The sequence below is a fragment of the Etheostoma spectabile genome, unplaced genomic scaffold (assembly GCF_008692095.1).
Source record: "Etheostoma spectabile isolate EspeVRDwgs_2016 unplaced genomic scaffold, UIUC_Espe_1.0 scaffold00006055, whole genome shotgun sequence".
NCBI lineage: Eukaryota > Metazoa > Chordata > Actinopteri > Perciformes > Percidae > Etheostoma > Etheostoma spectabile.
The window spans coordinates 1-12500 of NW_022603322.1; the positions used below are offsets into that span (position 1 = coordinate 1).

The 12500-nt window shown below is 39.2% G+C and overlaps 1 protein-coding gene across 1 annotated transcript; it reads left to right on the forward strand.

Moving 5' to 3' along the window:
* Positions 1-2708: 2708 nt before the first annotated feature.
* On the forward strand, positions 2709-11789 carry LOC116677843 (polycomb protein suz12-B-like). The gene is given in 18 exon segments (XM_032508074.1): positions 2709-2784; positions 3384-3430; positions 3509-3536; positions 3539-3572; positions 3749-3817; positions 3984-4033; positions 4875-4960; positions 5048-5279; positions 5541-5646; positions 5730-5835; positions 5964-6057; positions 6060-6140; positions 7490-7578; positions 7917-8060; positions 8899-9056; positions 9575-9773; positions 10861-10940; positions 11318-11789. Coding segments are annotated over 18 exon segments (1992 nt in total). The 3' UTR covers positions 11631-11789.
* The last annotated feature ends 711 nt before the right edge of the window (positions 11790-12500 follow it).

The following is a 12500-nucleotide window of genomic DNA, read 5'->3' on the forward strand; positions in this document are numbered from 1 at the left end:
AACACTTAAATGGAAATGGGAGAATTGAAACTTGAATTAGCCTACTGTGCCTGAATTACTAACCGAAGATGTTGTGTGTATGTACAGTATGTAATGAATGTCTGTGTGTGTGTGTGTGTGTTGTATGGGATTCTAGTGTGGATCATAAAATGGCAGTATACACCCATAGATGTTATATGGAGGCTGTTGCATTATCAGCACCTTGTGAAAAACAGGACACATTGTGTTAAGTTTATTTTATAGGTTTGTGTTGCTTTTATCCGTTTTATATTTCTTCAGTATAGTGAGGTCAACGAGACAGTAAAAAAGATCACAAAACAAAAAACAAAAGATAAGTGATTCTCAGGTGGGTGGGGACAAAATCAATTCACAATGTACAGGAAATCCCTTTGTATAGTGGTGTGTTTTTCCTCTGACGAGACACATCTGGAACACTCGGTAAGTAGATTATGTCGTCTTACTTATGCTTCTTCTTCTCTGGTGAACGCCCCACTCTCTCCAGCTGCTCCAGCTCAGGAATTCTCTCCTCAATCCGTGTTGAACGATCTCCGCCATCTTGTCGACGCCGCCGTTCTATATCTATTTGGTGATATTAAAATTATTAATGTCAACTTTGTACTGAAATAACATGAGACGTAAGCACTTGAGTTGATTCCCTCCTACACACTCACAATGTGTAGAAGTTTGTGATTCGTCGCTCTTCTTCCGGTTCCGTCTGCAAATAGCTCCGTCAGAAACACATCAAATGATGAGTGAGAGTGTGGCAAAACCTAAAGTCAATGGGCAAACCAAATTAAAACCAGCTAACGTTAATCCTCTGATTTAGGAGTCACATACTGTTTCGTGCTGTTGGTGGCATAACACAAACTCTTAACCTGATTTTCAATGGCATGATCTCATAATTATTATATATGTTACTTTTTGATAACACTCGGTTAATGCTAATACAAATAAAATGCCATAAATGTCATCAGTTAGGAACATGAAGAGGTCCTAAGTCGTGCAGAAATATATCTGACGAACCCTTGGAAAGAGTATTTCCTCTTATTATTTGCCGTCTTGTTATCATTGTACATATTTTTTGTACGCACAGTGTTTGCTGTTCTTAATTTCAGTTTCAGTGGTAGTTGGGACTATAGTAAAGCACTTCAGCTCTTGACTGGTAAATGACTTTACTGCAGACTATAGTTTTTTTTCCTGAAAAAATTTAACACAGTACAGTCATGATATTCAAGTTAATTCAAATGAATAAGATAGATAATCTAAGATAATACTTTAGATTATATTGAATATGTAATTAAAGTTTATAAAGCAAAAGTAGGTAACCATAATATAAGTTATATTTACCAGTGACCATGAATGATAGGAAAAATTAAGTACTTGTTTCGAACATATAAATACAGATAAAGATATACAGAGAGTGTGTGGATTAAATGAAAAACAGGAACAAAACTACAACACTATGCAGTAGTGCAGGTGTTGTAGAGTCTGACAGTATAGTCCCTCCTTCATAAACACCGTGGGGGTATCAGTCTGCTGCTGAAGGAGCTGCTCAAGAGGTTTTAGTTTCAGGGTATGTCATTGATAATGTTTTAAAAATATCTCTGATAATATTATAATATATTATATAATACGGGTAGTACCGGTAGGTCTCGAGGGCTTACGGTTGTCCCTCGCACTTGCTAAAAAACAATGAGCGTGCCTTTGAAGTGGTGGCTCCGACCATAGACATCTGTCCGACACTGTGGAACGCCCTTCTTATTGTCATGCGTTCTGTGGTCTCTGTTAACGCTTTGAAAAATTGTGTTTTTTCGTTTTATATTTTTTTATTTCAAATTTATTTCATTCCTTTTTAATGCTGGTTGTGTTTATTGTCTTTTCTGTTATTTTAAATTTTACTCTTGTAAAGCACTTTTTTTTAACTTGGTTCTATAAAAGGTGCTATGTTTAATAAACATATATAATATCTGATAAACTCGATTTCCCGCAAAATCGCAGAGAGCGAGAGCGGTTGTATGTCATCTCCGGAGATCAGCAGCCAACACAGCGCTGGATTCTCTTAGTCATCTTCTATTGGCTGACACCTGACTACTGGCTGTTGTTCAGTACAAATTGAAGGAAACAACACCGACAATAAATTACAGATAAATAATCACAATTTGATCCGAATACTCCAACCAGTGTCGATATCAAACGATATTCGTGACAGCTGAAAGCAGGGGAACCTCAGGCATACGGAGGTTTGTTTTTTCTAGTAACCATGCTAGCATTGCTAGCAAAGTAGCCAGCGTCTCGTCGCCTCCTCTTCATCTTCATGGGTCTCTGCTGTTGAGTCTGCCAGGCTTGTGCTGGAGGCAGCGAGGCTAACAATTAATGCCATCGGCCAGGGTGGGTTTCTTTTATATATGCACAATATTTACGACATGCCGATTTTTGGATTTTTGTTAATCGTAGTCTGACTAAACGAATAGATACTACGCTGAAATACCACTATCTAACATGTTAGCATCGTGCTTTTAGCTGAGCTAGCTAGCTCGACTGCTAACGCTAGTATTTGCCTACTGGCTAAGCTACATGTTGTAGTGACACCATTTGTTTTGTAATAATGTATGTGTTAGCATGTGCTGTTGTTTCACTCGTAAAACTCCGGTCATATTATGAGTGCGGCGAGTTGCAAAGCTACGGCGCTGTGTACCCCGCCTCTCAGCATGATGAACTCTGTGAAGAAGCCGAAGATGGAGCAGATTCAGGCCGACCATGAGCTGTTCCTACAGGCCTTTGAAAGTGAGATTTCACTACTCGCCACTTTCTAATGCAACTTTTCTAGTTTGGTAACGATAATAACTTTCCCATGCACTTAAACATTTAGCTACCCGCTTAACTCACTGTTACTTACCGGTATTTAGTTTTCAATAACTGCTTTGGTTGACAGGCTTCCATGGTTTATCTGGCACTCTTAGGAGCTCCGGGTATTGTTTGTTTATACTAAAGTTAAACGAATCTAATGCTAACTTTTATACATAGCAATTCTGGAATCAAAAACTCATGAATTGTTAAACATGTGTTCAGTTTTTATTTGGTTGTTGGGTGTTTTGCTCAATCAACGACCACTGTTAACGCACCTTCTTTTGACATGTATTAGTAATAATATGGTGTAGAGTCTCAGATGCTGACACAGTGAAAGTGACAGCAGACTGATTAAGACGTTGGTCTCAAACCAGAAGCTGTAAAACAAGAAAAGCTCTTTAGTAGTGGTACTCCTGTTTCATTTAAGTGGATTCCTGGTCAAACATTGCTAAGTTATCCAGGAAACGTATTGATGGGATGGAACTGTGCGATAGGGTCCAAACTAAACGTACCATAACACTTTTTTCTATTTTCAGAACCAACTCAGATATACAGATTCCTACGCACTAGGAATTTAATTGCAGTAAGTGAATTAAAGTCAATGCATTGATTAGTCAGCCTACTTAAAATGAGTGATTCATTCTTTTCTTTTCCTTTTCAGCCCGTATTTTTGCACAGGACTCTCACCTTCATTCTCACAGAAACGGTCGAACAAATGCCAAAAGGTATGAAATGAAATCGGATGGTGTCTTCAGTTAAGCTATTTTTGATATATATGAAGATTCACCAACAGAGTTTAAAATGGTGATTCATACCTACAATGTTTATAATCATCTAATTTATGTTATGTTACAGTATTAATGAATTATTTTTGAACCTGTGTGACTTATCCTTCCTCCAGGAAAACATTCAAAGTTGATGATATGTTGCAGACAGTTGAGAGGATGAAGGGAGAGCAGGATTCTCCAAGGTAATGAGGCTGTACAGGAGTTGATCTGCCCCTTTTTTATTGCTGGACATTTAGGGACTAAAATACCAGATAGACCGTATTGACATAACTTATGACCATTCATATTAATAGTTGAGCACTTGAGGTGACCCAATTTCACCTGTCCATTTTTCTGTTGGTTCTTCAGCTTGTCTTCACATCTACAATTAACCTTCACTGGGTTCTTCCATAAGGATGGTAAGAAGATTTTACTCAGCACCTGTGTGTTGTATATTTGTGTTAAAAAGGAAACACTCACAAATGCATCAGAATTTTTTTTTAAACTTAGTCATGCTCTCATTGTTGTCAGGTCAATAACTAGTTGCCATTGAGTGTACTTTACATGCACACTAGTATACTGGTTATCATCAGGTCTTTGGTCCTGGTGCATGTTACACCACATGGTATAACGGAATAATGTTGCATGGCAACCAGGGTTCAAAATTAACTTTTGTCCACCAGCCAAATGGCTATTGAATGTTCAAATTGTACCAGACACTCAATAGATTACCATTTTGTTTTGGCTGATGAGGGAAGCATATCTGCCACCCATTTGCATATTTTACCAACATTTTGCTGGTGCTGATTTTATACCCCAATGGCAACACCTCATTCGTGTTCCTGATCATTCTCTGTACAGAATATAATGGGTGAGAGGTCAAGACACAACTGCATGCAGAACCTGGATACTGTTAATTATGTATTCAGATTTTTTGTGTTACATACAAAATAAGATGAAAACCAGAATGAAGAATGAATGGCTGTGTTGCCATGATATCACCCAACTTCAGTCATCACTGCTAGCATGCTAAAGATTTGTGTTGAATCAGTAGTTTGCTTAAACATGTTACTACTGGTAACAAAAGGAGTGGACACTTACTAAGTAACGCAGAACCATTTTGTATAGTCTACCAATAGATTATCAGCCTTACATAGAGATACCAATAAAATTTGTATTCCACTTAATGTTATCTTGGATTGTGTTGTGTATCAAAATAAACAAAGTGATTTACACTGAACTCTTTTTGTTGCCATACAGAAAAGCCATCTCAGAATTCAGAAAATGAACAAAATTCTGTGTCCTTAGAGGTGCTACTTGTCAAAGTCTGCCATAAAAAACGCAAGGTAAAGTAAAATATTTTTGAGGCAGTCGCTCACTTAAGTAGCAAGTTATTTCATCTTGCTTAAATAAGTTTGGTTATTTTCTTTCAGGATGTCAGCTGCCCGATAAAGCAAGTGCCTACAGGTAAAAAGCAGGTGCCTTTGAATCCTGACAGTAACCAAACCAAGCCTGGCTCCCACCCTTCCTTACTGGTATCCAGCAACGAGTTTGAGCCCAGCAACAGCCACATGGTCAAGTCCTACTCGCTCCTGTTCAGGGTGTCACGCACAGGGAGGAGGGATACTAATGGTCTGGTCAACGGAGAGGCCAACGAGAACATTGGTAGGAAATCCACGTTGAACTTTTTTGTGCTCTGTTTTTGCCGTAGTACTGTTTTTATTGGGAGGAATGATTGAAAACTGCATTTTGTAATCAGATCAGCATAGGCAGACTATAATAGTGCCGGAGTGGGCCACAGTACGCTGCTGGTTGCAAGGAGTCTTCCTCTGGACGCATCATGTAATAAAATAATTCTGGATGTAACTAAAACAGTTGCTGGTTGGATATGAATTTTCTCTTATCTTTATTTTTTTGTGTGTAAAGATGTTACAGATACCCCTAGTAGAAAGAAGAGAAGTTCATCCCATAGAGATGAGGGAGAGACCACAGAGACCTTTGTTGCACAGATGACGGTCTTTGATAAGAATAGGTAAGGTTTTAAGCTTTAATATCACTTTTGCCATTCCTTTTGACTGTATCTTAAAATCCCTGCTTTTGACCTGTTCTCTGCAGGAGATTGCAGCTGCTGGATGGGGAATATGAGGTGTCGATGCAAGGGATGGAGGACAGCCCTGTCAGCAAGAAGCGAGCTACGTGGGAAACCATTCTTGATGGAAAGGTATGGTAGGGTTTGTACATGTTGGCATGAAGCGTGTGAGGGTTTTCTCCTTTTTTGGCTCTCCCTTTCATATCTTATCATATCTCTTCACATCACCACATTACTGACCATTATTGGCTGTCCCACAGAGACTGCCACCATTTGAGACATTTTCTCAGGGCCCCACATTGCAGTTTATGCTGCGTTGGACAGGTGATGCTAGCGGAAAGTCCACTGCTCCCGTGGCAAACCCCTTGCTACACGCAACTCCGACAGCTCCAGCCCCATGGAGACTAGAACCAGCAATCACCGAGCTGCCCTCATGAGTAAGTTCAAAAGCACCACAGGGTAGCTTGACTGTTTTAGGATGTGGCTGAATTAGAAATATGCTGTGATGTTGAGGATTTCTATTAATATTGTTTGTGTGGAAACCGCAGTATTTGAAAGTTAATTTTATGACATCTTAAATTGCAATCAATGTAACATTTAAGAGCAGGAGGCAGAAAAAATCCACAGATAATGGAGGGGACATTAATAGTTAACAATTCCACCTTCTGCTTTATAAATAGCTGCAAACCTCTTCATGAAGGACACCAAGCAAAGAACTGAAGATTATTTATTCATTCCAGATTCTCTGAGCAAAGTTGAATGGTCATAGTTTTGCATTTTTCACCGCTGTGATATTGGTGTGGGATGGTCTATTTGTAACAAAATCTGGCAAAAGGCACCCTATGAGTCATAGCTGATGAATTCTTTTGAGACATGAACTTCGTTCCATGAATGTGCTGAAAACTTTAACATGTCACTCTTTTTTGAAAAAAAAAAAGGCCCAGAGTCATGTTTTTGTAGAAATATGTATCTATGAGTATCAAGCAAATGTTTGAATACTAGTGTATTATTGTGTTTAACTCGGTTCAGGCTGTGTAAAATATGCAGCCATATTCTATATGTTCTAATTATTAAAGAAATGTATAAGCCGATATATTGGGATGTCTACAGGGATGCTTAGGCAAGTGTGGTCGAGGCTCCCTTCAGCACCCAAGATGCATGATGGTATTTAAGCCACAGAAAAACATTAGTACAACTGCAAAAAAGCACACTGTTCCCTTCCTCTTATTACATTTGAAGAATTAATTTGCAAAAACAGACAAAAATCATTCTTAAATTAACCAACACCAGTTTTTGATTTTTTTTGATTGACGATATATGAAAATTATAAATCATTTCACATGTCTTATCAGAAAAATCCAACGCAAGTTTGATTGATTTTCCAGGATTGCTAAAAGAAAACAAAAATATTTAGGAAAATAAATAAAAAAATATGTTTTTGCAAATTAACCTTTCATTTCAGCTGTTGTGGTAGTAAGGAGGAAGGAGCCAAAGACACAGCCAAGCATTTCTGCCCTTACTGTAATGATCCTGTCATCTTTTGAACAGACCCATAATAGACTATTGGCACAAATAAGACCCGTGTAAGCCAGCGATGTTGCATGTTCCATGTCTGAAAGGGGCTTTAGCAACAGTGATATGTGTGTGTGCTTGTCATTTCAAGTCTTGATGTTATGGGGCGAACTATGCAATTTTTGCATTTCCTCGAATACATCTTGAATGTGTCAAATCAGATTCATGATTTGGTGATTCACCAAGAAATAACCTGTCCATCTGTTCCCATCAGCAGTGAAAGAGTCAGTCAGCACAGACATTCAGACGAGGAAAGAGCAGGTCCTGTGTGAGCCGCGGCAGAAGCTACGTATATTTTATCAGGTACACCACACTAAAGTAAGAAACACAACTGAGCCTGGGGCACTGATTTACTAGAGTCTTTTGGTGAGATGGCTTTTTTTTTTTTGTTGCGTTATTTAAAAAGTGTTTGGAATTACTGTCACGTTTTGAGACCGTGGTTGTCATTGCCTAGCAAGACTAGCGCAAGATTCATAATATAGCTTACACTGGTGACCCTATTGGGCACTCAAATCTTAGGGTTTGTGTAACAAAATGTGACAGTAACTCTGTTATGCTAGAATAGAATCATCCATTAACATCTGCTGGAGGTTTACCTTCTCTAGTTTACCTTGTAACCAATGTCATGTGTCCGTGTTCAGTTCTTGTACAACAATAACACGCGGCAGCAAACCGAGGCAAGAGATGATCTTCACTGTCCCTGGTGTACCCTGAACTGCAGCAAACTCTACAGCCTGCTCAAGCACCTCAAACTCTCCCACTCCCGCTTCATCTTCAACTATGTGGTAAGGAACTGAATGTGTTTTTGGTAATTATTGTGTGTGTGTGTGTGTGTGTGTGTGTGTGTGTGTGTGGTTGGGCTAGCCAAAGATACTATGTGGGGGTTCTGGTCACCATTGGGTTAAAATGCTCGCAGCTAATGTTAAACGGTGTGACCGTATTTCACCGGGACGTAACAGTCCGAAGCTGCCGTTTTTGGAAAAAGAAGAAACATGGAGCGTTCACTTGAAACTCGCCTCGCCAGCCTCGTGATGCATTCAAAGTTATTTTAAAATACCCTTTTTCCATCTAGTGATTGTCATTTAGCAGCAATTTACTGGTTATTATAAGTTATGGTTATTACATCTAATTTGACCCTCTGGCCTTAGCAATAAAAAAACCTTCTTAAATGCTGTTGGCTGTCATTTTGTGATCCTTTAAAATAAAATAAAAACTTTTTAAAAGCATCGGTTCCGGCACAGTTTTAAAAGTAAAATTTTAGCACCGGTATCAGAAAAAACCCAAACAATACCCAACCCTTTTTTAGACAGAAACTTAGTAGGGCTGAGGGATTATGAGACTATATATTGTGATAATATGCCAATCGTATATTTTTGTTCTCTCATGATGTTAAAGAAACAGTGGCCAACTGCGTTAACGTCATTTGGACAATGGTTTGTGTTCGCTTACAAAGATTTTGGCCTTATGGCCCAGCCCTAATCCAAAACATAATCTGGCTTTCCCTTCTAACCTTGACAGTGAGTTCCTGGTTCCCCTTGATCACAGTAAGTATCAGGCAAATTTCATGTAAAATTTCACTGATGTTTATTCTTTCTCTCTTTTTATTTTTTTTATAATCTGCAGCCTCACCCCAAAGGAGCAAGGATAGATGTGTCCATCAATGAGTGCTATGACGGCTCGTACGTTGGCAACCCTCAGGACATCCACAGCCAACCCGGCTTTGCTTTTAGCCGCAATGGCCCAGTTAAGAGGACTGCCGTCACTCACATACTGGTTTGCAGGTAAACCTGTGACCTCCGTTCAAAAGCAGTTTTTAAATTCAAAGTATAAGCATGTCAGACAATGTAATCACCTATTTTCTATTTAATTTCATTTGGTTTGGTAATGAATTGACTTTAATGAACTGTTCATGAGCAGTGTGTGGCACTTGGCAACAAGGTGAACCTAAAAAGATTTCGTATACTGGTGTGGTGATTTAAAAATAAAAGTGTGGGGGAAATTAAAATCCAAACTTCTGATATAGGTGCACTAGGATCCAATCTATACCAATCCTTCTGCCTATACAGAGTCCAATTTGATACTTATTTAATGTATCCAACACATTAAAAACCATGGTGGTGGCCTACTTAATCTCATATCTTATTTTTCACAAACTACCTTCCAAATAATAATGGTCCTGGTTAAAATATAATTAAGTTTACATTTCTGACATGGTGATATCTAGAGAATGTGAAAGATTTGAAATTCCAACATTCATTGTGTACACGCGGGATTTGCGTTCTCTCCCCCATTCTCCTAGGCCCAAGAGAACCAAACCGAGTCTGTCGGAGTTCCTGGAGTCTGAGGATGGAGAGTTGGAGCAGCAGAGGACCTATGTCAGCGGACACAACCGCCTCTACTTCCACAGTGACAGCTGCATGCCCCTGCGGCCCCAGGAGATGGAGGAGGACAGCGAGGACGAGAGAGATCCAGAATGGCTCAGAGAGAAGACTGCCACGGTGAGGAGCCCTTTACTCATTGTGTCTGACTTCACTGTTGAAAGTTGTCAAACCACTTATGGAGACACCCATAAATGTACATATCTTTAGTTACTCCCACTAACTGAAGCGTCCAGAGAATCTCAGCTTGGCTGACTTGAGAGGTGGTGGTTAAAGTCTTTGGTAAAGACTGAGATGGTTTACAATGTTGTTGAAATGTGTTTCAATTTAAGGAGAACATAAGAGTCTACTTTACATCCTGTCGGTACGCGAAAAGACAGCTCATCAATTTTAATGGTTTGGCTGTCATCTTGTAACACAATGTACACTTTAGCTTACATCATAATGCTTTGAGATTGGCTGAAAGCACAGCACTATGATTGGAAAACTGCATCTTGTGTAGTTGTTTATCAGTTACTGTATCATTGATTCAGCCTGAAATAATAAAAAAAATGAATACAGGTCTGTTTACTTAATTTATATAAGTAGCAAGAGCCCAGTAATGAAATCAAACAAAGGAAAAATGTTTAATCTTCTGAATTACAATCACTCTTGCAATGTTTTTTTAAATAGAATGTGGTAGGAAAAAGTATTTCTGAGGTGCCCATAGAAGAAAATATTGAATGGGAGGTGAAAATGAAGTTTAGGAAAATTGATGTTGGTGTTGGATTACCGCGGCAACAGCGTCAAAGCTTTTGGGTCAGCCCCACACGCCATAAATAACTTTGAGGTGCTCAGAGCAAAAATAATTGCCAATTGAACACTTCTTCAGCTAGCTCTTGCACAACATTTGTATCACTTCAGTATTGATTTCCAGAACCTGCTAACATTACTTGCTGTAGTTGCTATCAATATTACAGTAATGTCACATCAGGGCAAACAGGAAAGGCCTCAAATGAATTGATCATCCTTAAGTTGTTCTGTTGCTTTCAAGACCAAACTTCATTACAATCTGATCACAGGCGTTGGAGTATTTGCTGACATCACAGCCAAGGTTTTAAACTTGACATAAATTATAGTGTTCAGGGCCATGGTGCCAAGGTATTCCATCACTTTAATTGTATCATACCGTAATTTGTAAATGTTTGTGGTTTTCTTTTACTTACAGCAACTGGATGAGTTCACAGATGTCAATGAGGGAGAGAAAGAAGTGATGAAGTTGTGGAACCTGCACGTCATGAAGTATGGGTATGTCGGATATGGTAGACATTACTCCATCCTCATACAGTATTCATGGAGCTGAGATTTAAGCAATATAAGGGTTGGGTAATGTGCGTATTCACGCAGTTTTATTTTTGATGGTTAACTTGTCTAAGCTCAGACGAGAATTATGTTGCTGTTGAAAAGCAGAAATGACACGCTGTCAAACAGGAAGGTTGCTACAGATTGAAACCAAATCCAAAGAATTTAGATCCACTTGTAATCCTCACATGTAAATATACCTCTTGGAGCTGTGGCATCAGTTTAGTCACATATACAGTAGTTGTATTGTACTTACAGCTACTCATGTCCCATCAGTCTATTGAAACACTGGGAACAAAGCTCCTCTCCATTTTCCCCTGCAGATTCATAGCAGACAACCAGATGAATCAAGCCATCATGCTGTTTGCGGAGAACACTGGTGCTCACATCATCCGCCGCAACCTCTGTCGCAACTTCCTCCTGCATCTGGTCAGCATGCACGACTTCAACCTGGTAAGCACAGCCACTATTGACCGTGCCATGGCTCGTCTGCGACAGATCCAAGAAGAGCTTCCAGACACAGAGGAGCAGCAGCAGGACCATACTGTGGTATCAGCAGGATCCTACAATGGCAATGCCGTCACCTCCACTGGAGGGAAACAGGGCAAGAGGACAAAAAGCTCACTAACGGACTGATGTAGGATGGATGGAACAACAATTGTTTTGTTTCCTTCTTCAATGAACATTACCAACCCTTTGGTGCTTAGATAAGTGGGAGCACTGGTCTGCGCAGAATCTGACCTGAAGCAGACCAGTATACAAGGTAAACAAGTTTTTGGAACTTGAGAACTGAACCAAATATGAACAATATAAAAGTAAATTGCCCACATTTACAAACCAGGGATTTGAGGACTGGGTGATGTAAGTTGAACCTACTAAATATGCATTTTGTAGGAGCCACTGAAGTCTTTAGGTGAGAGAGTGAACAAACTGTCTTTTGATGTGGACAAGTGTATCAAGACTACAGTTAAAACTGTACTGGTAACATTGTCACTCTTGATTATTTGTACCACATACAATAACCTTGTTGACAACTTATCCTTTTAGCTGATTATTTTAGCACTTGGTGTTTGTATTTAGAAATCTACCTTGAATTTTTTTTTCTTCAATTTATGCTGCGCCAATTGTTAAATGCAGCTTCTGTCGGTGGAGAAATATTAGTGGTTTTGATTTCACTGTTGTGAATGACATTTAATTTGAAGGGTCCTACAGTAACAGTAAAAATCTACACTATTGGCATAAATGTCTAGAGTATATAAAGCCTGTAAGGCTTGTGTTAGGCCCCGAAATGAATGAATTGTGGGTTTTGCTGGTAGGTTGCCATGGCAATAGTGATGTACTGTATAATTTGATTCCTGAACAAAAGAATAAATTCTGATTTGGGTCCATGCTAAAACTCTTCATCACCCCCTAAAGGCCATTTTTATGCTTTTGTGGAGGCTCCACGCACAGGTTTCATCATAGCCTACATAAGTGGCCTGGTTGTTGTTCGGGGGTGGATGGCTG